Source organism: Triturus cristatus, chromosome 7 (assembly GCF_964204655.1).
Source record: "Triturus cristatus chromosome 7, aTriCri1.1, whole genome shotgun sequence".
In the NCBI taxonomy this organism is placed as follows: domain Eukaryota; kingdom Metazoa; phylum Chordata; class Amphibia; order Caudata; family Salamandridae; genus Triturus; species Triturus cristatus.
In genome coordinates, this window is record NC_140590.1 from 854,717,954 (window position 1) to 854,743,343 (window position 25,390).

Consider the following 25,390-nt stretch of genomic DNA (forward strand, 5'->3'; position numbering starts at 1 on the left):
ATTGGGGGACACTGATAGGCAATCGTTCATTGCTACTTTGCATATTTGATGTTAACAATAAACCTTATCCCAGTAGCCATTCAATAGTTCTAAACCTTATTTATACAAATGATGAGGGGAGTAAGAGGTCGCCCAAAGGTGGGCTTTAATATGAGTAGCCATAAATCTTCAAGCTAGCATTACTGAAATATTTTTTAAAACACGAATATCCTCCTTCTTGTTTTGAAGACTGAGAGTACTAGCTATGTGATAATCCTCTTATTCAATGTTTAGAAAACCGCTGTAAACCAAATGTTTATTCTGAACTGCTGCAGTGCTTGACTTCAGCTCTGGGTTTTCGACAGACCGGTGTGTGTTAATCTACAACCCTTATAATCATGTTGGAATCTAAGGGCATTTCTTGCTGAACTAGAGAATTGCACAGACACTATAACTGCCTCAAAAATATTATTACTGTTACCCTGAAAACTATTCTGGATGGAATTGTATTTGGGTGAAGGCCTAAACACTTCGAATGGCAGTGCAATGATGATATTCTTGCTAAGTTACCTTAAGACAGGGAGGAATAGTAGTGTCATTGATTGCTTTTTATTAAACGTTGAGTAATGGAAGTTCCTCAAGTATTCTTTGAGAGAGATTTCCTTTATGAGAAAGATACCATGACCCACTTCTATCAGCATGGGCTTTTTGTCATTTATCTGCAGAATGCAACTTGCACATTACATGTGAGCAGCCTTACTACCATGCTGCGAAACAGGCCTCTACTATTGAAGAGTATACTTCTGATGATTGAGGCTTTCGTATCCTTGGAGAAGTCAGTACAAGAAAATATAGGAAACTTATTTACTACTGATGAATACAGTGAAACTATTTTGGCTGTCTTGAGATATCCTTCATCCTACAGTTGCTGCTAGTACTGCTAGGTATTGGTTTAGCATGGACTGTACCCCTGCCCAAAAATTGTTTGCTTAAGTTCAGTGGGCTGAAAGCCTGCTGCCCTCGCTTATGGGAGGGTAAATAGTACAAATGTGGGCCAACTATAAAAGTGTTATACTGGAAAAGAAAAAAGATCGAGCCGGTGACTGAAATCCTAGCAGTTGGTTCTAGTTGTTAGTGGTATGTTGAAACATTCTTAAGCCCTGGGTATAGGGGTTAGTTAGAAGTCAATTCTTTATTCATCTATACTCCTTAATGGAGACTTCTCCATCTTTCATCACACACAGTTTCAATGGCCATCAACTTTTTATGGCATTACACCAGTAGAATACAAATGATGCCCCCGGACTTTGTTGCGTTCCATATGATCCCTGCAAAACTAATCTCAGTTTATGGGCTGCTATTCTAATTATCACTTGTAGACTATCGTCACTGATGCTGATAATTTCTTTTTCATGGGAAGGAGCTTTGATTATATCCATATTTAAGAAAGTTTGTCAACAAACTAAAGACTTATTTCATTATCTGACTCTACTTCAAAAGTCTTTGGAGGAGTAAGACTGTCCAGTTTTCCATTATCCCAAGTGTGCTAGCTGGCTTTTGGGAAGGTGTAGGCATAGTTTATTAGGGATTAACTATTGCTCTTTTTGGGAAGTATTTATAAATGGTAGAGAATACCTATCCCACAAAGGATAGATTAGTTCTTTGACAAAAATTCCTTTTACCAGACTTCACAGCGTTTGACAGTGATGAATGCTGTAAAGTTGTTGGGAATAATGGCACGCGTTCAACTTGCACCCAGGTGAGGTTACACAAAACTACTCTAAGATTATCTTCCCACTCAAGTCCATCACAAATTCTGGAATACTAGGAAAATCTAGTGGTACTAACAGCAAAGATATTGATGTCCCAGCCTTTGGTGGAATATGTGCACCCCACACAGGGGAGAACATTCGGACCCAAAACACCCAGTGATTATTAAGACAATTTTCTTAAACGGATTGGGGAACACAGTAGAATCAGCACTGTAAATAAAATTAAAACTGATACATGGCAAGGTAGGGCAGATCTAGATAAATAAAGGCATTACAATGCGGTTCGCACGGAAGAAATGCTAAACAAATTTCCTCAATGAAACGGAGAAGCCTGTGACATATGACATTGTGCCATTAAGCTCATAGAATACCTTGTCATTTGAAGCCATCACATGTAAGAATTGTGCGATTGGGAGTGAATGAAATAAAGCAATAATAAAAGGCATTTATTCTTTTACATTAATTGGGGAAACCCCTTTATTAATCTATTAATGAAAAAGCAATCGGAAAATGCTGCGACTGGATGATGAGATATAAAAAGGTCCCAGAAGCATTCCACTGTTTCTAAATTGGTAAAAGACACGTGCATATACGTTTCCACCAATTACTGTAAAGTGTTTCTGAATGAATAATTGTAGATTCAACCTGGACCAGTTTAGGTTCCCTGTCAGGTTGCACTAAGCATTAAGCTAAATGCACACACAGCATTTTAATCTGTACCATTTTCATGCTGCAAAGAACAGATATTTATTGTATTTTGCTTGTTAAATAGTTGTAGATTCAAATACGACCCACTTGGATTCCCTGTGTGGTTGTACCAGCCATAAAGCTAAAGCTTACGTATTGTAGGTGCAAAAACAAGTCTTTTTACCCACACATGCTCCAGACCCTTAAAATGTGAAGACTGTTGTACATTCTCAATCAAAACACTTGCTGGCAGGATATGCACAACATGTAAACCCATAAAAAATCCAAGCTATTGTGCAGGATAAGTACTATTTTTTGGGATGGTGCTCCTGCCCTCTTCTTGGACTTCTTGAACATTCCTTGCCTCATTGGTTAAGACAATTTGATCAGACTTTACAGTAGAAACTTCCAACATGAGAAAGGTAATTTTTGGAGTTCAAAACACTTTGATTTTAATTTCAGACATCTGTATTTTGTTTAGTTTTAAGAATGAATTTGGCATGTTTACAGTACTGGGCTGCAACATAAGGGTGAATTATGGAGAAAACTAGTGCCTTTAGGTATTTCTTCCTGCTTTATGGCACCAGTTACACTTGTTCTGCTATACAAGTTCACAAAAGAATAAACAGCAAAATTAGACATTTACATTCCTTTTTCCTGTGATGCATAATGGAGCTGTAGCCAGGTTCTGCTTAATAAACTGATATTTTGCTGCAGTGCATGGCTGTCCGACCTTAAATATCTATTCAGTTGTTTAAAGTCAGAATGTGAGTTATTTTAGGGTTGTTGAATATTGGTGTTCTCAGCATTAGAAAACGTCAGTATTCTGTGGGAGATGACCTTTAAATTAGGATATTGCCAGTGACCTCTATACAAGATGTGCTAATATTGTTAATTGGTTTGTTCTAGAGAGTGTGTACAGTATGTGAAGAGCTTTAACATACCTCTACTGGTACTTGGAGGAGGCGGGTACACAGTGCGTAATGTCGCCCGTTGCTGGTAAGTTGTGGATGCAAGGAATAAGTGGATTGTCTTTTCTGTGTGACGAATGTCCTGAGCATTTTGTTCCTCTGCCTTACTTTGCGGCAGGCACAAGGTGAGTGCATTGTGAGCTTCATTGCAGTTTCAAAAGCCTGTGTGCATTTCATACCTTTCCTTGTGTTTCAGGACTTATGAAACATCCCTGCTGGTGGATGAGACAATCAGCGAAGAGCTTCCTTATAGTGGTTTGTGCCTTGACTTGAATTATTATTCATTTGGTATTTGCTTCTTTGGGATTGCTTTTGCTAATGACATTGCCAGGACTAGGTCCCGTATTAGAGCAAGAAAGGAAAAGAACTAGGCTTCCGAGGCAAATTTCAAAGGCCTCCTGTTCTCAAAGTCTTTTATTTATTTGTAATAATTGTAGTGCCATTGTCGTTCAAAATTTGCACCACTTAATGGCCATTCTTTTGTTATTTTGTCTCTCCAAGATGGGAAAGTTCATATACTTCTTACCTATTCCAGCTTGCCAGTGCACCTAATATCTTGACCTGCAGAAGCCTCGGCTATCTGGTATAGCACTAATGTAATTCACCTGGCACTAATTCATTTCTGCATTTTGTGCAAGTGTTCCTTGAACTTTATGTTCTCCGTTTTCGTTTTTTTGCACTAAAAAAGTGTTTTTAGGTCGAGGACCGTCCGGTCTGCCGAAGGCAGAACCGGAAGTCGGAGATTTAATGTTTCTGAGAGTGGCTCCTTAGCCCGCCTCTCTTTTTGGCTCTTCTCCATTGGCTGGCTTCCTAAACGGAGGCCAGCCATTGGAGGAGAGAGCCGTCCCTCCAAATAGGCTCCGTCTTTTTCAGATTCGGGGGCGTGTTCCGTGCTTTTCTTTTCACTTTTTAGTCACGCCCTTTTTTAGGCGTGTTTTTCTCTCCTCCAGCCAATGGCAAGAGGAGAGAAAAAGAAACACGCCCCCGAATCTGAAACCGCCGCTGCGTTTCTCCGAGGCATTTCTGCTTCGCCTCGGAGAAAGGCGGTGGTGTGCTTGTTCTAAGGCTCTCTGGAAGCGAACAACAGTTTAATTAAGCGCTTACGTAAACACGTTGCGGCGCACTAACCCCTGCAGCATTTTATCACATTAGAATTGATCAGAATTGTTGCCTTGGGCTGACTTGAGCAGCCATACATCTGGAGCACCATTTGTGCAAGCTGCCGAGGAGCTCTCCGCGTGCACTGTGCCGCACCCTCTCCTCCTCCGATCTCCGCCCACCTCTCTCTGTCTCGCTCGCTCTCACCCCTCTCTCGTTCTGCTTCCTTCATAAACACTCCCTTTTTTCCCTCTACTGCCTCCGAATTTCACCTCACTCTTTCTCACTGGCCTGCTCCCTTCCCACTCCGTTTGCCTTTAATTTTTTTTTACTCTGCCTCAGCCTTTCTCTCAATCTTACACCCCCTTGACCCGTCTCTTTCGTCCCTCCATCCCTGTCTCGCATTCCTTCCTCTCTCACACACCCCTCTCACCTTCTTCTTGAGAGCCACATTCTATTGTTCTCCCTGCCTGACCCAGTGGCATCTCTCCTTCAATCTAATATCTTTCTCCCTGCACCTCTCCACTGTACCCTCCCCCCATCAGTGACTATCTCACCTTCTGACTTTATCGGATCCCCTCTCTCCAAAGTCTCCCTTCTGTTTACCTCTCTTTTCCTCACTTTTTTCTCATCTCTCTCTTTATCTTTCTCGCTCTCTCTCTATTACACCCCCCCCCCCCCCCTCCTCGTCCTCATGCTGTTTTCCTATGTTCGAGGCATGTGGGCTGCTGAATTCATATCTGTGCATAGATCGCCGCCTAGTGTTGGGTCCGGATGATTGCACATTGTTGTCCTGGAAGAGTCTTCGAAGTATCCTGAGATGGGTGACTCCTCCCCTGGACCACAGTGCGCATGGGCATCCTCTCCATCCGCAGATTGTTTTTTTCCGCCATTGGGTTCGGATGCAACTATCTTAACTCAACTTCGGAATACTTAGTTTTAGGCCAAAAGGCCTATAGTTTTCGTCGGTACAGTTACCGTTCGGTGTCGACTACTAGTTCTAGTGCTCCACACCCTTTTCAAAATTTCGAATCGAATTGGTCCAAACTTCGACGCTCCATCGACGATGGAATCGAGAACTCCGTTCAAGAGGTGTCCGTTGTGCCACGCCAGGTACCCTCACATCGACGTCCACCCGGTCTGTAACAAATGTCTCTCGCCGGATCACGACGAATCAAAATGCATGGCCTGCGCGCGGTTCCGATCCAAGAAAACTCTACGGAACCGACGGGCAGCGAGGCGCAGCAGGCAGCGCCCGCACCCACCAATATATTCAGCGACGAGGACGCCGAGAGCGTGGAAGAAATACTATCTAGCCCCGCTTCGGAGCATGGTTCCCAATCGGACGACGATGACGAAGAGCTCTTTCGACGCGAAGAAGCCGTCGACGAGGTAGGGGACATCGACGAAGCCTATGGGGCTGAAGAAGACAGCTCTTCCGAGGAGTTAGGCCAATCCGTCGAAACGGAGGCCGAAATTAGTCGTCAGGCTCCGGTCGAGGGATCGCCTTCGGGCCTTACCCAAGACCTAATCCATGGTTCCTCGGCCCCGCCTTCCGGCCCGGCACTGAACACTATGCAAGAGCCAATATTACCCAGACGACCGGGTTGTTAAACCCTAAAACATCCATCGCTCCAGTCCCTTCCAAATCGAAAGCGAAACTGGTGTTGGTCGGATCAAAGGCGTGGAAACAGTCCACTGCCCCGGCGCCGACGCCGAAGAAAGTCGTCGGCTCCGAACGCGTACAAAAAGACTTCGGCGCCGAGCTCACCGCAGCAGACTCGGTCGACGCACTGAAAAAACGCGCCCCCGTGCACCACAAGGCGCCGACACCTTCGGCGCCGACACCGAAGCCCGTCGCCTCCGCAGTCAAAATGGCCGCCTCGGCTACGTCGACGCCTAATGCACCGATGCCGAAGAAGTCCTCCACTACGTCGACTATCGATGCATCCCTTCAAGCCAGTGACCCCCTTCCGACAAAAAAGTCGGGGTCGGCCTCCACACCTACTACCAAGATGCCCACCAAACCACCATCTCAGTTTGCTGTGCAACAGGTCTCTGCATCTCTCCAACGTATCCGGGACCAGGTAGCCCTCCACTCTACCTCGGGTCCCCACACTACCTCACCCGGTACAGTGCACTCGGAGCCCACCAACATTACCTTTGGGCTGCCACCAACATCGGCACCGAAACTCTTTCAAATTCGGACACGTGTCCTCCACACACAGTCCACCACCTCTGGCCTACCAGAACACGACCCTTCAGGGCCACAGTTTATCGACGCCGACACTGGCAGGCTCATGCTCCACAAGCGCAAGATCACTCCAGTCAGAGAAGAGGTGCCATACAAAATTCCTCTTAAACGCAAGCTACCGGCGGAGCAGGAACCAGTGCTACAAGAACACCTCCATCCCCTCCACTTAGATCCGCAGTCCTTTTCTCCTACCCCTTCTGAATCGGAACCAATGCAGGAATATGGTGGGGACGATACCATCTACCCCGGGGACGCAGATCCCGATGAAACACAGGATCCTGATCAGGCATGGGGTGACCCCACAGACCCAAGTGTCACGCCAAATGCTCAGGATGCGCAACTCTACAATATTAAAACTTCTCCTACAGAGGACACGGCCGCATTTAATGCCCTTATCGAACGGGCTGCTGCTCATCATGGGGTGGAACTGCACTCTGACGCCATTGAGGAGGACTTCCTGCTTGACACTTTCGCATCTTCAGAAAGAACTGTCAAGACTCTGCCCATGCTTAAAGGGGTTCTAAAGCCTGCCAAAGACATTTTCAAAGACACCACAAGAGCCCGAGTCTTAAACCCCAGGATTGAAAAGAAATATAAGCCTGCACCTGGTGACCCTAAATACATTAGGGGTCAGTTGCCATTAGACTGTATGGTGGTTGCCAATGCTCGCAAAAGAGCCCACTCACAGACAACTGGTGATGCTCCTCCCCCAGACAAAGAGTCAAAGGTCCTTGAAACATCTGGCAAACGTGTGGCAGCGCAAGCAGCCAATATCCTGCGCATTGCCAATACACAAGCACTCCTGGCACGTTATGACAGGTCACATTATGACACGCTAGAGTCACTGCTCCAACACCTACCAGAGGAGTATAAAGAGTCAGCGGAGCTCCTCATTAGAGAAGGACAACTCCTCACTAATGCGTCCATAAAATGCGCCCTAGACGCAGCTGACACAGCGGCCAGGGCAATAAACACTAGTGTCATGTTACGACGCCATGCCTGGTTACGCATCTCAGGCTTCAAACCTGAGATCCAAAACAATATCCTCAACTTACCGGTTAACACGGAATTTTTATTTGGCCCAGACGTTGACACTACCCTAGAGAAAATAAAAAAAGACACAGATACTGCCAAATCTATGGGGGCGCTACAAACCCAACAATTTCGTAGTGGCTCCTTTCGTCGCACTGGAAATAGGGGAACGTCAAGAGGCCAGGGGTCACAACAACAGTATGCCAAAGGTGGCACACAAACCACCTACAACAAAAACAACAGGGGTGGATATCGTGGATCCAGCGCCAAGGGCAGGGGACGTGGATATGGCAACACCAGGTCCTCCCCAAAAAACAAACAGTGACGCCCTCTCCCTACCCCCCGACCACTTAACACCTGTCGGGGGACGACTCCAGCTGTTCCTGCCCGCATGGAAGAACATCACCACGGACAGGTGGGTCAGGGACATCATTCAACATGGGTACTGTCTGGAACTAACTTCCACTCCACCCAATATACCACCAAAGCACCGTCCTATGTCAGCCGAACACTTACATTTACTCCAGCAAGAAGTGCTTGCTATGCTCGCAAAAGGGGCCATAGAAATAGTGCCCACCGCCCAGCAGGGCACAGGAGTGTACTCTCTGTACTTCTTGATCCCAAAAAAGGACGGCTCGCTCCGACCTATCCTAGACCTGCGACCCCTAAACCTATATATACTGTCGGAGCATTTCCATATGCTCACCCTCCAACAGGTTCTCCCACTACTCACTCAGGGGGATTTCCTAGCTACACTAGACCTGAAAGGATGCATACTTCCACATACCAATACACCCTTCACACAGGAAATACCTCAGATTCACCATTCAGGGGAATCACTATCAGTTCAAAGTTCTCCCCTTCGGAGTAACAACAGCGCCCAGGGTCTTTACCAAGTGCCTGGCGACAGTGGCCGCGCATCTGCGAAGACAAAATATTCACGTCTTCTCTTATTTGGACGACTGGCTAGTTCAGGCCAAATCAGCACAACAATGTGCCACCCACATGTCCCACACCATTCACCTTCTTCACGATCTGGGATTCTCACTAAATTACCCAAAATCAAGTCTCCAACCTGCGCACGTACAACAGTACTTAGGCGCGACAATCAACACTCTGGCTGCCACAGCTCAGCCAACTTTAGTGAGAATCAACAGCATGCGACTGCTGATCTCAAAATTCAAACCTCAACACTCCCTTTTCGGCGCGAGTGTTCGTGCAGTTAATAGGCATGATGGCCTCCTGCATCTTCATAGTCCCACACGCGAGACTACATATGCGCCCGCTTCAGGAGTGCTTAGCACGTCAGTGGAATCAGGCTCAAGGACAGTTGAAAGACCTAGTGTTGGTGAGCGGTCGGGCATACAACTCTCTGCATTGGTGGAATCCACAAAACCTTTGCAAGGGCCGACCGTTCCAAGAATCTGTCCCACAAATAATACTTACAGCGGACGCGTCTCTCCAGGGATGGGGAGCTCATGTACTCCATTACACAGTGCAGGGACTATGGACTACACAACAGAAGAAGATGCACATCAACCTTCTGGAACTGATGGCAATCTTCCTGGCAATGAAAGCATTCAAAGTACACCTGTGCAACAAGGTCGTGTTGATCCGGACAGACAACATGACTGCCATGTACTACATACAGAAGCAGGGAGGAACACACTCTCCACAGTTGTCTCATCTGGCTCAGAGCATGTGGAAGTGGGCCATTCAGAGGAACATATTCCTCATGGCGGAACACTTCCCCGGCAAGGACAACCAGATGGCGGATCTGCTCAGCAGACACAGCCACCAGATGCACGAGTGGGAGTTACACCCATCAGTACTCCAACCGTACTTCCAGCAGTGGGGTCATCCAGAGATAGACCTATTCGCCACAAGGGAAAACGCAAAATGCCAAAGCTTAGCCGCCAGGTTCCCACATCCACAGTCGCAGGGCAATGCGATATGGATGAACTGGTCCGGCAGATTTGCGTACGCTTTTCCCCCAGCGCCGTTGATACCGCTGGTGGCACACAAACTGCGACAGCACTCACTGACACTCATCCTGGTTGCGCCAACATGGGCACGCCAGCCATGGTACTACACCTTTCTGGAACTTTCTGTGGTGCCGCATCAAAGACTGCGGATCAAACCCGCACTTTTGACGCAGAACCATGGAGAAATTCAACACCCAGATCCGCAACAGCTGAACCTGGCAATCTGGCTCCTGAAGTCCTAGAGTTTGGCTACCTAAACCTGCCACCTGACTGTATGGAAATCATTAAGGAAGCTAGGAGACCCACTACCAGAGCTTGCTATGCAGCCAAATGGAAGAGGTTTGTCATTTATTGCAACAACAATGACATTAACCCGCTAGACGCATCTATTCAGAACATAATCTGCTATCTATTACACCTATACCGATGCAATCTAGCATACACCTCAATACGTGTCCATTTAACCGCAATAGCAGCCTATCTCCAAAACAGGCAGCACCTCTCTTTATTCAGAGTGCCTGCCATCAAAGCCTTCTTGGAAGGACTTAAACGGGTGATTCCCCCAAGGCACCCCCTAGCCCCGGTGTGGAACCTCAACTTGGTCCTCACCAGACTAATGGGTCCACCCTTTGAACCTCTCCATTCTTGTGAGATTCAATTCCTTACCTGGAAAGTGGCTTTCCTGGTTGCCATCACTTCCTTAAGAAGTTGGTGAACTCCAGGCACTAACCATTCAAGAGCCATTTATACAAGTTCACGCAAACCGGGTCGTACTGCGTACCAACCCCAAATTCATGCCTAAAGTAATATCGCAGTTCCACATGAACCAAACCATCGAACTGCCTGTTTTCTTTCAAAACCCACAAAATGTCGCTGAGAGGATGCTCCACACACTAGATGTAAAGAGGGCCCTCATGTACTATATTGACAGAACTAAAAACTTTAGGAAGACTGAACAACTCTTTGTTGCCTTCTCTCCACAACACAAAGGCAACGCCATTTCCAAAGCAGGTATAGCCAGATGGATCGTTAAATGTATCCAAATTTGTTATCAAAAAGCTAAACGCACATTAACGATTCCACCACGAGTCCACTCAACACGGAAGTTAGGGGCCTCCATGGCTTTCCTGGGAAACATTCCTTTACAAGAAATATGTAGAGCAGCCACATGGTCCACTATACATACATTTACAAAACACTACTGTGTAGATGTACACTCAAAACAGCAGGCAGCTGTAGGACAGGCTGTTCTCAAAACTCTTTTTCAGACTGCTGCAGCTGGCACGGGTAGCCGCCGCTAATAGGAGGTACTGCTGTGTATTCTATGCACAGATATGAATTCAGCAGCCCACATGCCTCGAACTGAATATGCTACTTACCAGTATGCATCTGTTCTTGGCATGTAGGGCTGCTGACATTCATATCATATTTAAGTAATATTTGCAGACAGGAGAGCAGAAAGTAAGTGGAAAATGAGCAAACCCTGTTTCAAAGATAACATTTTTAAAAAACAGGTTGCGGAAACTTGCACTGAACATAAACCTCCACTCTGAATGCACATTATGCAGGGGATATTTATGTGTCTTGTATTGATTGGTATAATGGACATGACATCAGATGCCCTCTGATGACAGTACATTGCCCACATTACAGCTGAAATCGCAAGGAAAGGCATTGTTTCAAAGGAAAAAATATCGAAACTCGTAAAACAAATCAATAGCTGAAACTCACTACTGAATTGCATAAATGTTGTTTTAAGTGCCAACCATTGTGTAATCTCCTTATGCCAGGGATCCAGCTATCATTTGCCTGGTACAGCCTTATAAAGCGTGATTCTGCAACCATTTGTCAGTGTCTCACGTATATATGTCCCTGGGTAGACTCAAATTACGAGTTTCAGTCTCATATAGCCCAATGTAGCCTATTATACCAAGGCACACCTTCACAAACCCAAATACAGCCCTATATGCTCAGGTACAGATGTCCTAGGCCAGATTCCACAGTGCAGGGCCAGGCGTAGACTTGATTCCTGGTCCAGGCTCAAATACCCGGATCCAGCCCCATATGTTAGTACCGTTACTCGCATACCCAAGTCTGGGCTCATAGTCAAGTGGGAGAATTTTAAAAGTAATCAGGACTCTATATTTTTCCCATTTACATATATTGAAAGAGAGGCAATTTCAGGCGTGAGACCACCCAAATTAAGATATTTTTGGCTTCAAAGATGATGATCGGGACTCTCCAACCTCAGTACCTCACAACATCACTCACTGTTTCTATCTCACTACGTCAGAAAATACCTCTCACTCACTAACTCACTCTTTCACTACCTCACTCTCTATCTACCTCACTCTCTCTCACTACATAACTCTCTATACATCACTACTCCCCTCTATCTATATCACTACCTCACTATCTCACTACTTCTCTCTCTAAAAAGATCACTACCTCACTCTCTCACTACCTCACTCTCTAGATCACAACTTCACTCTCTCTAACTCACTACATCACTCACTCTCTATCTCTCTACCTCACTCTTTCTATCTCACTAACTCGCTTTCACTCTCTCTTTCACTACCTCACTCTCTATCTCACTACATCACAACATCACTCTATGCTTATATATCACTACCTCACAACATCCCTCTCCCTCACTACCTCACTCTTTCACGAACTCACTCTCTCTATCTCACTACCTCACTCTCTATCTACCTCACTCTCTCTCACTACCTCACTCTCTATCTCACTACCTCACTCTCTATCTACCTCACTCTCTCTCACTACCTCACTCTCTATTTCAATACCTCACTCTATCTCTATCTCTCTCTCTACTAATGCAATAGGTATCACATATGCAAAAAAAAAAAAGCTAATGCCAATAGAAATGACAATGCCATTTATTTAGGGATACAAAAATAATAAAAAATAATGAGCAATACCAATAACTCTACCTATAATATTGCCGAGACCATTGTAAATGCTTGTTTTCATTTGCAGATAACTGCTAAAAATGACCTTTTTGTGACAGGGCTCACTGAACTTTTTTTTCCCTGTGGTGCAAAGAGTTTGTAACTCGTACCAATTAATTCTGTTTTTGCATTCCCCTCTGTAACTCAAGTATATACTTTATCTTCTTAGTATGCACAGCATAAACTGGTTACTTTCCATTCTGCCTATTTTTATTTGTCTTGTTCTTAAATTTGCTAAAGAAGATTGTGAAGTATCCTGTATTTTCCTTCATGTCTGTCTCTGCGGCAGAACAGGTTCTATGGCCTGCTTACAACTTAAGTGGTCATTAACCATCCATTTGACTTTTTGTCTTACAGAATACTTTGAATACTTCGCTCCAGATTTTACTCTCCATCCAGATGTGAGCACACGGATTGAGAATCAGAACTCCAGACAGGTGACGCTTCCTCAAATTTTTGTGTACTGTACCATTACTATCTTTAATGATTTACATCTCACTCGGTCTAGCTTCTCCATTGGAACCTTCATATGTTTTCAAACAACTTGCACTTTATTAATTTATAAATTAGAATTATCTTGGGAGATAAATGCAAAATAAGTGTAAACTCATTGTTGAGGTTTGATACCACGTGTAATGTAGTCACTAAGTGGTCTCTTTTTTGCAGACAGCACTTTGCATTCCATTTTTATTTTGGTGATTTTAGAATACACCAACAGTCCTCCACTTCAGAGTACCATGCATACTACTGAGTAATAAGGTAGCTGGTAGAGTTGAGTAGGTGAATGCCACTCTACTGAAATATGATAATGGCTGCTGGCAAGCTAACCAACAGACTGAAGCATGATTTAGCCTCCATTGTTGCATTGATAAGAGTAGGTCATTAGCAAATCAAGCATGGGGGTGTCATGCAGGGCTCTTTCTTAGAAGGTGCTGAATTGTTCAAAGTAGGAACAGGGCACTGAGCAGACCATCTGCATTGCTTCGTCCAAGTAGGTTTGCCCTTTTTCCAGTGGAAACCTAGCAAATTAAAACTCGCCGGGAGAAGGCGGAATGCAGACTCTATATCCGCTTTAGTCATGAGGGCCCCTCGTCCCTCAGCTGTTACCAGATCAATGGCGTCATCCACCATGGCATAACCCACTGAGAATGCCTCGGGAATGATCCCATCATTTACTGATGTGCCTTCAGGGAACGAAAGGTTATGGATGAGCCTGAACTGGCCTATTTTCTTCTTTTGTACCACCCCCAGGGGCGAGGTCACCAGCCCCGTGGCGGAGGAGAAGGTAGGGGGCCCTCAATTCTTCCTAGCCTCCTCTCCTTTGCATTTTTTTGCCGCACCAATTCTTGGTGTTCCAGGGCAGAATTCAGGTTCATCACCCTGCCCCTGGGCAGGGGGGTTTCAAATGGAATTCGAAATCCTTCCTCAATAGGGATTCATCTCTCTTGTGAGATCTATTGGCTAGCCTCCTGAGCTGGTGTATGTTTATGGGGGGATCTGGCTAGCTAAAAACCACTGCATCTTATTTGCCCACTCTCAGTTTCTGTGTCTCTGCTAGTGCTTCTTCTTCTCCCCTCACTGTTTGCCTCACCTGCATCCTTACACTGGGTGCCTCCCCCGTATCCTGAGCATATGTGCTGAAATTTGCACGATGTGCCCCATGTGCATTCGTTGGTTTTGTATTTCCAACAAATGGCTGCTGGTCCGCTAGGGGTTGGGGGTTTCAAGCTGTTGTGCAATTTAGGTCTGTAGTAAGCCTTGTGCTTCCCCTTAAACTTCTGAAAGGACAGCTCGCCCTGTCCAGACTTCCTTCGCTACCGTCATTTTGTGGTTGAACCCGGACACATCTTCCTCATTTCATTCCTTTTCAGATTGTGTCTGCATTTTCAATCTAAAACCCTTATCGTATTCCTACCAGGCATCCCCTTGAAATTGCCCATGTGCCCTGTGGATGTTGGCTGCATACAGCCAGAGGTCCGCTGAACAGTGTGGAAACTTCTCTACAATAATGCATGCCATCATTCTGAATGCATCCAGCCAATTGTCAAAATGTCTCTCTCTCTTTTCTCTTCCTTCTCCTCTCCCTCCTATCTTCCTCTTTTTGTCGCACACGGTTAAGTCAGACCCGTCTAACTGTATTTCCGGTATTGAACTTTCCTTGATAATTCCTTCCTCCCTATCCTTTCTTTTACTGCTAGCGGAATTAGGCTTGCCAACCCGGTGGCTTTAGTGGTAATTGACGGCTGTCCTGGTGACAGCCTTGCGTATGCCTCTGGAGCTTGCCACGCCTGTGCTGGGTTGTCTGCCCTGTTTGTGCTGCCCCAGGCTGCTTAGGGAGCCACTAGAACCCCAACCCCTCCCCCCCCCCCCCACTGGTCTGCCCCATAGCTTGGCCATTTGCCGGCCCTGAACTGTGGACTTTCCCAGCCCGCCATCCTGCTGCCCCTCGAGCCGTTCTAGCCGTGTACACCCTGGGTCCAAAAGGTACCACGGGAGCCCAGGCAAACACTTCCCCCCCCCCCCCCCCCCCCCCCCCACTTACTTTGTGGTACCCGCTATGCCCTTGCTCTGTGTGCCTAAGCCATAACACAACAAGAGGGAAATTAACTTTATACATTCATGTACTATTGCGCTGATATGCTCACCACCTGTCACCGCCCTGTGTGCTTCACTCCTGGCTCCCGTCGGCGCCGTGATAGCTACAGGCGGCAGGTCAGTTTGCCTGCGCCCTTTATTTTATTTGAAAGTTTTATATAGCGCTGACTGGACCCAGAGGTATCCGAGCGCTTTACATGAGGAGGTAAAATTGCTTCAAAACATAGTTGCATAGTTACAACAGTTTCAGGTAGGTAGTTACTGGAGATACAAGTTACAAAGGCATGGCTCAGGTATGGGGAAGGAAAAGCAGGCAGGGGGAAAGAGAGGGATGGAATAGAAGAGGAAGATAAAGAGTGAGGGAGGAAAGAGGAGAGGGAGGGGGTAGGAAACACAACGGGGTGACAAGAAAAGAAACCGTGTCTGACGATCGGATGGGTAGGTGACGGCCAAGGGGGGGGAACCAGAGCCAAATTCCTCAATAGCTGTGTAGGGCAACTCCACCGGTCATCAGCCTAGAGGAGATCATCAAAAGGTTTCAAAGAGAGCGCCTTTCACGGTGTAAGGGGCTGAGTTCCCAGCGATAATGGGGACATTTCCAAATCCCCGGTATGTGAGAATCCCTTAACACTGTGGACTCTCTCAGAGGGGTATCTGAGACTCCAGGGCATAAATGCTGGATCCATCCCCAACAAGGGAAGAGTGCTTTGGCAAGGGGCACATTCATGGAGGCCGTTTAGGGACAGTTGGGCGGTAGGGAAGGACCTATACAGTAGAATGGGGGAAATGAGAGTAGGTACGCTGGTACGCCCTAGAGCAGCTAACGTTGAAGGTAGTAGGAAAAAGCCAAGAAGATAATGAGTAGTCTGCCAAACTGAACGTTGCTTAATCAAAATCAATTACCCTCGTGGTCTAAAATGGCCCTTTCTTCACCTCCGCCCCCTTCGGTGCTTTCGCCATAGGTTTCTGGAGCTTTCTGGTAGCTGGCAGTCTGTCAGTGTCTGTTAATCCTCCCCTATGCTTACTGCTTGGCCATTTGCCTGTGTCCTCGCCCAGATGCAGCCACAGCCAATTCATGCCATGTATCTCGGATGCTGCCCTAATCCATTTGAGCAACTCTCCCAGTTCACCTGGTTAGTCGCCTGCATTCTGGTTATCCATGCTCGTGCTCTGTTGTGGCCGGACTGCCCTTGTCCTTGTATTTGGTGTGGGTAGTGGTGTTTTACCTGGGGCAGGTTGCATCGTTTAACGGAGAGCGAAAGCAGATCCCCCCAACCGTCTCCATTCCCACCCCCTCCAAAATGTCCTTCCAGCCTCCCTGCTGTCCTGTGTGGGCAGAGGCTGGGTTGCTTTGCCCTAAGAAATTGAGATTTCCCCAGCCTTTTGCGTAGAGTTCAGCGGGGTGCTACTGCTCCTTTTATGCACCAAATGCAATGTTAACTTGCCAAGGAAATGACTGGCAGCCTTGAAAAGCACTGTTTATTTATTATTATTATTATTTTAATTCCCTGCGTTTCCTGCTGCAGAGCCTGGGTCACATCGTCCTTAAGAAATTGGGCTGTCATCAGCCTCTTGTTGAGAGTTCAAGGGGGTTGCTGCCACTCCTTTTTATGCAAGGGGCCTACAACCCAGCAGGGAGACGGCATCTATTCTCCCTACTTCCCAGTTCCTAAAAAGGCCTGCTTCGACAGGCCTATACTTGACATCCTTTTTCTAAACAGATATATCCTTTTGGAAGCTTGTCACTGAAAACTGCAGGATGTCATCCCTCTGCCCTGAGGTCAAGCAATGTTATGTAATTCCCTTCCCATACACACCTACTTTCACTCACCCATCCACCCTGCCCTCCAACTGCACCTTTGCTTTATGGTAAGGGGACATCAATACCAGGTCTAAGTACTTCTTTTCTGGGTGACTGCGACTCCAAGGGTGTTCACAAAGTGCTTAGCAGTGGTGGTTGCACATCTGCGATTGGGGGCATTCACGTCTTTCCCTAACCCAACAATTGATTGATCTAGAGCACGGGTACTCATTGTGCGGGCCGCCAGCGGCCCGGCAAGCCTGCCTTGGCGACCTGCGTACCTTGCAGACATTGTACCTGTGTTTTTTTCCCGGGCTGCCACGCACGCTGGGTGAGAGAGCCGGGTGAGATGGCAGAGGGTGACAGAGGGCAGTAGGGAGTTAAAGCCGGGTGAGGTGTGTGTTAAGAGCCTGTGATGTGATGTTTCCCACCAGCCTGTAGTCAGAGGGTTGAGCCCAGGCCAGGAAGCTCAGACCTGTTTTCCGCTCTCGCAGCACAGCGCACAAATGCTCGCCTCCAGCTTGGCGCTATATATAATTGATGCATGCATACCTACACAGACGGGTGACTGGCACCAATGGGGGGCTTTGATCTGACAGCTCGGGGGTGAGAGTCAGAATTAAAGCCAGCGACAGATGTGACCCCAGGCCCAGTGGTGGAACACAAACCCCGCAAAGCAGAAAATTCAGAGAGAAAACGAGCTGGCATTTACATTACACAGGGAGAGAGGGAGTGGGGGGCGGGCTGTCTCTGGGCTGGTGAAGGGGATGTGTAGACACAGTATGTGTGCACTGCCCGAGGCACAGAGAGAGACAGAGACTGACGGAGGCAGAGACTGAGACTGACGGAGGCAGAGACTGAGACTGACGGAGGCAGAGACTGAGACTGACGGAGGCAGAGACTGACGCAGGCAGAGACTGACGCAGGCAGAGACTGACGCAGGCAGAGACTGACGCAGGCAGAGACTGACGCAGGCAGAGACTGACGCAGGCAGAGACTGACGCAGGCAGAGACTGACGCAGGCAGAGACTGACGCAGGCAGAGACTGACGCAGGCAGAGACTGACGCAGAGGGATAGACTGACGGAGAGGGATAGACTGACGGAGAGGGATAGACTGACGGAGAGGGATAGACTGACGGAGAGGGATAGACTGACGGAGAGGGATAGACTGACGGAGAGGGATAGACTGACGGAGAGGGATAGACTGACGGAGAGGGATAGACTGACGGAGAGGGATAGACTGACGGAGAGGGAGAGAGACGGGGAGAGAGACGGGGAGAGAGAGAGACGGGGAGAGAGAGAGACGGGGAGAGAGAGAGACGGGGAGAGAGAGAGACGGGGAGAGAGAGAGACGGGGAGAGAGAGAGACGGGGAGAGAGAGAGACGGGGAGAGAGAGAGACGGGGAGAGAGAGAGAGAGAGAGAGAGAGAGAGACGGGGAGAGGGAGAGAGAGAGAGAGAGAGACAGGCACAAACCGATACAGACGGAGAGGGAGGGAGGGAGGGAGGCAGAGGGAGCGAGGCAGGGAGAGGTAGACGGGGCGAGGGAGGAAGAGGGAGACAGCGAGACAGGTAGACAGGGAGAAAGTCAGAAGGAGGGAGGGAGACAGAGGGAGGGAGACAGACGGAGGGAGCGAGAGAGGGAGCGAGGGGGAGGGAGACAGAGAGAGAAAGGGGGAGAGAGACAAGGAGACAGACAGTGAGTGAGACAGATGGAGGGGGAGAGAGAGATAGAGGGAAGGAGAGATAGAGGGAGGGAGAGCTGGAGGGAGGGAGGGAGGATCTGAAGCTGAACTCGGACAAGACAAAGGTCCTCATCCTCGGCTCCACCCCCTCAGCCTGGGACGACTCCTGGTGGCCGACGGCCCTGGGAGAAGCCCCAACGCCCACTGACCACGCTCGAAACCTGGGTTTCGTCCTCGACTCAACACTCTCCGTGACCAAGCAAGTCAACGCCGTCTCATCCTCCTGCTTCAACACCCTCCGCATGCTCCGCAAGATCTGCAGGTGGATCCCCACCGACACAAGAACAACGGTCGCCCAGGCCCTCAGCAGCAGGCTGGACTACGGAAACGCCCTCTACGCGGGAGCCCCAGCCAAACTGCTGAAACGACTACAACGCATACAGAACGCCTCGGCCCGCCTGATCCTCGACATCCCTCGACACAGCCACATCACACCCCACCTGAGAGACCTGCATTGGCTGCCCATAAATAAGAGGATCACCTTCAAGCTCCTCACCCACGCACACAAGGCACTCCACGACACCGGACCAGCATATCTCAACAGACGCCTCACCTTCTCCACCGACCGCGCCCTCGCCACCATCCCCCGCATCCGAAGAGCGACCTTCGGCTGCAGATCGTTCTCCTACCTCGCCGCCAAGACCTAGAACACCCTCCCCATCCTCCTATGGCAGACCCAAGACCTACTAACCTTCAGGGGGCTACTCAAGACCTGGCTGTTCAAGACCACCCCCCCCCCCGCGCCCTGAGACCCTCCCGGCTGAGTAGTGCGCTCTACAAATTCCTTGATTGATTGATTGATACAGTGAGAGAGAGGGATACAGAGAGAGAGAGAGATAGATGTGTGTATGCCAGGTCTAGTGGCTCAGTGGACAAAAGGCGTGCGCTGCAGGGGCCTGTGTTCAACCTCATGGTCACAGTTATTTTTTGCTCCAGCCCCGCCCCCTCCCCCACTGACCCCGCCCCCACCAGTGCAGCCCTCGGCCACAACCCACACTGTAAAGTTGGCCCCCGAGAGAAAGTTTGGGAGTACCCATGATATAGGTGATCCCCCGGAGCCTAAGACCGTAGTCAAGAACCCCGGCATACGCCTAGACCAGGCACTGACCATTAAAGAGCACGCTGCTATCACCGCTGTTTCCATGTACTTGGTTTATTATGGCGAATCATCCCCTTACCTTGTCCACACGGAAAACTCTCATCCAGGCACTGGTACTAAGCCGCTTAGACTACTCTAACGCCCTTTTGGTCTCATCTAATGAGTCTTCGCTGATCAGATTACAGGTGGTCCAAAACACCGCGGCGTGCCTTGTCTAGAGTGCTCCCCCTAGAACTGCTCCTCTTCCTCTCCTACAACCACTCCTTTGGCTCCCGGTACGTAAACGAATCAAATTTAAAATCTGTTGTATTGTACTCAAGGCCTTGAACGGCAAAGGCCCCGGCTATCTTGCAAGGAAATTTGACCACTACATACCCACTTGGTCTCTCCGATCGGGAGCTAAATCTCTGCTTCTTGCACCACGGTTCAAAACATCGCGGCTGGGAGGGAAAGCTTTCTTTCACCTAGCCTCTCTCTACTGGAACCAGCTTCCTATTCATCTGCGGCGCAATGTCCTAATCACCTTCAATTCCGAAGGCTCCTCAAAATTGCATTATTTTATCATGCCCCCCTTGAGGGTGTGAGGTGACTAAAGGCAAGGGTTTCCCATTAATTATGTAGAATTGCTAGCTAGATGCCCAGTCCTAAAGTCTTATTCCAGGTCATTCGGGAAATATAGTCCTCGTCAAAATGAACAGCATGACTGCCATGTAAAACCTCAAGAAACAAAGCAGCACATATTTCCCCTCAACTCTAAGTACCATTGCCGGGACTCTTGCATTGGGTCATCTGCCATGTTTTAGAACTTCCCACGAAACATCTTCCAACTGTGAACAACTACCTTGCAGACCTATAGGGCAGGATGCATCAACAAATCCACATAAGTGGAAACTTTTGGCGTTGGGGCACCCTGCACATGGATCCATACGCAACCCCTAAAAATGCAAATGGCCAAACTTCTCCTCCAGGTACCAACACCCATAGCCTATGTTCAATGTACAATGGATTAATTGGTAAAGGATCTTTGTCTGTGCTTTTCCTTCTTTTCCACTCTTCCAGTGTATGGTGGGGAAAATGAGACCAACATTCCTCACGCTAATCCTGGTGGTTCCCACTTAGCGCAAGTGACCCTGTTACTCCATGCTCCTGTAGATGTCCATCAGCCCCCAATAGAAGCTCCCACTTAGTCTGGACCTTTTTACTCAAAGAAAGGGCGAGACCACACACCCAGACAACAGACAGCTTAACCTAGCGATCTGGCACTAGCGGTCTTCGAATTCGGCTACCTAAGCCTCAGCCAGGCCCACTAGGCCCGCAAAGTGGAAATGTTTATACACTATTGCATTTTCATTGACCTTGACCCCTTAATGCCAAACATCCAGGACATAACATGCTATGTTTTATTCCTGCATTAACACAAAAAGATAATGAACTTAATGCTGAACATTGTCAAAACATTCATCCCCAGTACAGAGAGCTGGGCCCTAAATCCATTGTTTCTTTTTGCTCACCATGTCAATCCAGTTTGGACCCAGCCATATGTAAATCAGTCTTGACACTGCTCCCCATGGGAATAGTCCAGCCCGAATTGCCCAGCCAGGTCCTCCCTGGACAGGAAACAAGTATTCTGGGACCAGTTTCGTTGCATCACCCCTCATCAACCAGGCTAGCGTAAATCCAATGGCATAGTGAGCATGGGACCCACGTCTGGGCCTACCCTTCCCAATTGGGTGTCTTTAGCTATACAAAAAGATGGACGGAATGCTGAACTCTGTGAAACATTCACCTGCCATCCCCCCCTCGCACCCCCCCCCCCCCCCACACACACACACAGACATCTGGGCCTAAATCCATCATTTAGTTGCTCACCATGCTATCCTGGCTGATATGGGGTCATACCCTAAGCGTTCACATCAATATGCTAAAACCTAGCAGCCGTTGCAGCCTATATGCAAAATAATGAACCATTATCCCTATTTAGGATCCCAGTAGTTAAGGCACAAACATGGTGGGTCTGAAGAGTGTCATACCTCCCAGAAAACCTCCTGCCCCTATATAAAACCTTAATTTAGTCATCACAAGGCACATAGGCCCAAACCTTGAACCTTTACACTCATGCCCCTCAGTTACTTTCCTGTAATGTGACCTTTCTGGTGGTCATTACTTCCCTCAGACCTATTAGTGAGCTGCAAGCACTTACTTCACAAGAACCTATCATTGAAGTTCAAAAAGATAGGATTGTTCGCAGAACCAACCCTAAATGTATCATTATGGTGATATCACAGCCAAATGCATTAGTGGAAAGAACTCTGCACATGTTAGATGTCAAAAGATCTATTTATTGATTCAACCAGACCAAGTCCTTTCACATGTCTGACCAGCTTTTTGTAGCATTTGTCACTCTTTGCAGGCCATCCCTTCTCTAAAGCAGGCATAGCAAAATGGATAGTTCAATGCATCCATGTTTGCTACTACACACCTAAGAGTCCTACCTCCTCTGCCCAGGATGCACTCCACCCGTAACAAAGTGGCAACTATGGCTTTCCTAGCCAACCTGATATCTGGAAAGCAACCACCAGGTCAACATCACACACTTTTGCCAAGCAACAATGTGTGAACTGCCTAGCCTGCCAGCAGGCTATGATTGGCTGAGAGTATTAAGAACTTTGTTCCAGACATGAGCATCATGCACACTGTAGCCACCACTTATGGTGGATATTGCTTTTTAGCTTGTGCAGAACATGATTATCTACAAACACACATGCTGTGAAAGCAAAATGTTACATACCTTGTAAGCATCAGTTTGTAGCGTATAGTGCTGTAGATTTACTTGTGCCAATCTTCTGTTGATTACATATCTTTTTTTATTACCTATATGACAGTACATAACACACATGGTGCACCATGCTATGCTTATTGAATACTCCATACATTTTCTCACCTTCAGTGTGAAATACAATCTAAGACAGCACCGATGCCCAAATGCATTGTCCACTAAGGAAGGAGTTGCAGCACATCTTGTGACCTGAAAGACTTCTTCAGGGAAAAACAGTTCACAAACATCTAAGCCCAACACTAGATGGTAGGAGTACGTAGACCATGTGAACCTACAGCGCTGCACACCATAAACAGTATTACAGGGCTAAGTAACATTTCCTTCTGACTGATAATCTACATACCAGCAGATTCCGCCAATCCTGCCCTCCTCCCTGATCAGTGAAATAGACTTTCGCAAACAGTTTTGTGGGCAGTGTGTAATGTACCTGGGTAGAATTAGCCGAATTAGCGCTTCTAAAAAAGTTGATACTAGCTGCCCAAACAGTTGGCAATATTTTGGAAGTGGAGTCAGAACATGGGGGTGCTACTGCATGTCTTTGATAATTAATAAGTTCATTTAATAATTAATTTGATAGTCGTTCTCGCTCACACAAGCGGATTTCCCCAGTAGATGATCATAAAACCAAATGCTTAATTCACTCATGTAGAAACCTACCTAATTTCAACTTTAACTAGACTGTGTGGACCCTCTTCTGCCTCGATCAGGTTATATTTCATTTATGATGCAGTTTGCGATGCCGAGGAAAGGCGATGGACCTGGCTGCTTACTGCTATTCTAGGTCTCTTTTATTACTGCTCACATTGGAGTTGTTTTTAAAGTATCTTTCTAATCAAGGTAGTTTGCTGAGATCGATCTTTCTTTAAGGGTGTAAAGGTTTCCTCATCTCACTCATTAAATTATATCCTGCCGTTTTCAGAAAATGTGAGAGATTTACTCGCATCATGGGAGGGCAACAAACTAACCCTCAAATCTTTTTATCTGCATTATTTTCATCAGAGTAAGCAATACTTGCTAATATAAAAACCTCATCATAAACTGTGATGCATTATAATATATTCTTGTTTATTACAGTATTGTTTTACACATATATGGCAGGTTTCAAGTTATTTAAATAAACTTGAAACATATATGACAGAGTGTATTGTATTAATATTTTAAAAGCAAATATGCTTTTAAAATATTAAAACCTCCACGGTTCTGGTAGGCCTAGAAGCCATGTTATTCAAGGTTGTTCTTTTGCACATTTCTGCAAAGCGTAACTTTGTTTTCAAACCTACCATTAGGAAGCAGGATTATTGGAGAATGAGTTCAGTATTCTGTGTATAAATTATGTTGTCCTTGAGGAGAAGCTGCACTTTTTCTGGGACATGATCCTGCCATCTGTTATTGGCTATGTTTTTGCCGAAATTAGCAAGTTTCTGTCACACAAATAGGTTCTATAGACATATATTGATAGAAAACCTTTATAAACTCTCCTTAATTTTATGTATTTTAGTTTTATGCTCCAACTGACCCTTTTCTAGCGAGAGCCTTTGTAACTTTAAAATGACCGTTTTCTTTCATTATTTTGCTGTTATTATGCATTAAATACAAGTTAGACCTTGGCTTCCCAACTTGCTGTGCTTTATTTTTTAACAGTAACATTGGGATCACCAAGGATTATAGAAACATCTGGTATACATCTTCAATTTGTAGACAAGAAAACCATGCAACTAGTTGTTTTGAGAGAGCAGTTTCCCTGTTTCTCTGCTAGTGAGTACCCAAAGGAAGAGGCCCTTAGCAACTTTTATATCCTCACAGGCCTTTTAAGATAATCATGTGACCAGAACTCGAAGAGTGACTGTGAGGCCCGCTGTTTGGATTACACGCCGCTATCCCCCTAGACTTACAAACATTTAAAAGGACCCCAAATATTGGTGACTACTGGCCAAGATCGAACTATGGGGAAAAGGAAGGCTGAAGCTAAAAAGATGCCCCTTGCGATGTCTGTATCTAAGATGGGCTCTCGTTCATCTCTCTTAAACTATCTCATGGGGGTGACTGAAAAGCCGATATCGACCGAGGAGGAGACCTTAAATGCCGAAACTAGGGGAGAAAGCCAGAGAGAGGAGACCAACTTAAGAGAGGGGTCCCCAATACCCGAAGGAACTGAACATCGATCATCTAAAAACGGCGGTGTGCAAAATGTACCGGATAGTGTATGGGTTACTGACGGAGATAGTGACACTCAACCCACGCCAAAGCGACCAAGAAACGTGGGAAAGGATAATAGAGCAGCACAAGGCGGCCAAGTAGACCTAAAAACAATGAGCAAAAAGCCCCAGAAAAGGGTAACGAAGCGAAAAAAATATTAACCTCACCATACGGTGGACATAAGGAGGGGTCAATCAAAGGAATCCAACCCATTGAATGCCGGTCACGCCGTCTTTTCAAACGCTCGGTGGAGGAAGCTGATTCTTCTTTTTGCCTAATCGTTCTGCCATTGAGAAATTATCCAATGCATTAAAAAAAACGGCTCATATATAGCCTTTTGCTCCTGCCCCTGGAAAGATATTTAAGCGCGG

General features: G+C 46.9%; 1 protein-coding gene across 1 annotated transcript in view; it reads left to right on the forward strand.

Moving 5' to 3' along the window:
• Nucleotides 1-25,390, forward strand: part of HDAC3 (histone deacetylase 3) — a 224,083-nt gene that overhangs the window by 162,874 nt on the left and 35,819 nt on the right. Inside the window, exons 11-13 of the mRNA XM_085617783.1 lie at nucleotides 3,348-3,437; nucleotides 3,606-3,664; nucleotides 13,105-13,184. Of these exons, the coding sequence (XP_085473909.1) occupies nucleotides 3,348-3,437; nucleotides 3,606-3,664; nucleotides 13,105-13,184 (229 nt within the window). The remainder of the gene's footprint in view (nucleotides 1-3,347; nucleotides 3,438-3,605; nucleotides 3,665-13,104; nucleotides 13,185-25,390) is intronic.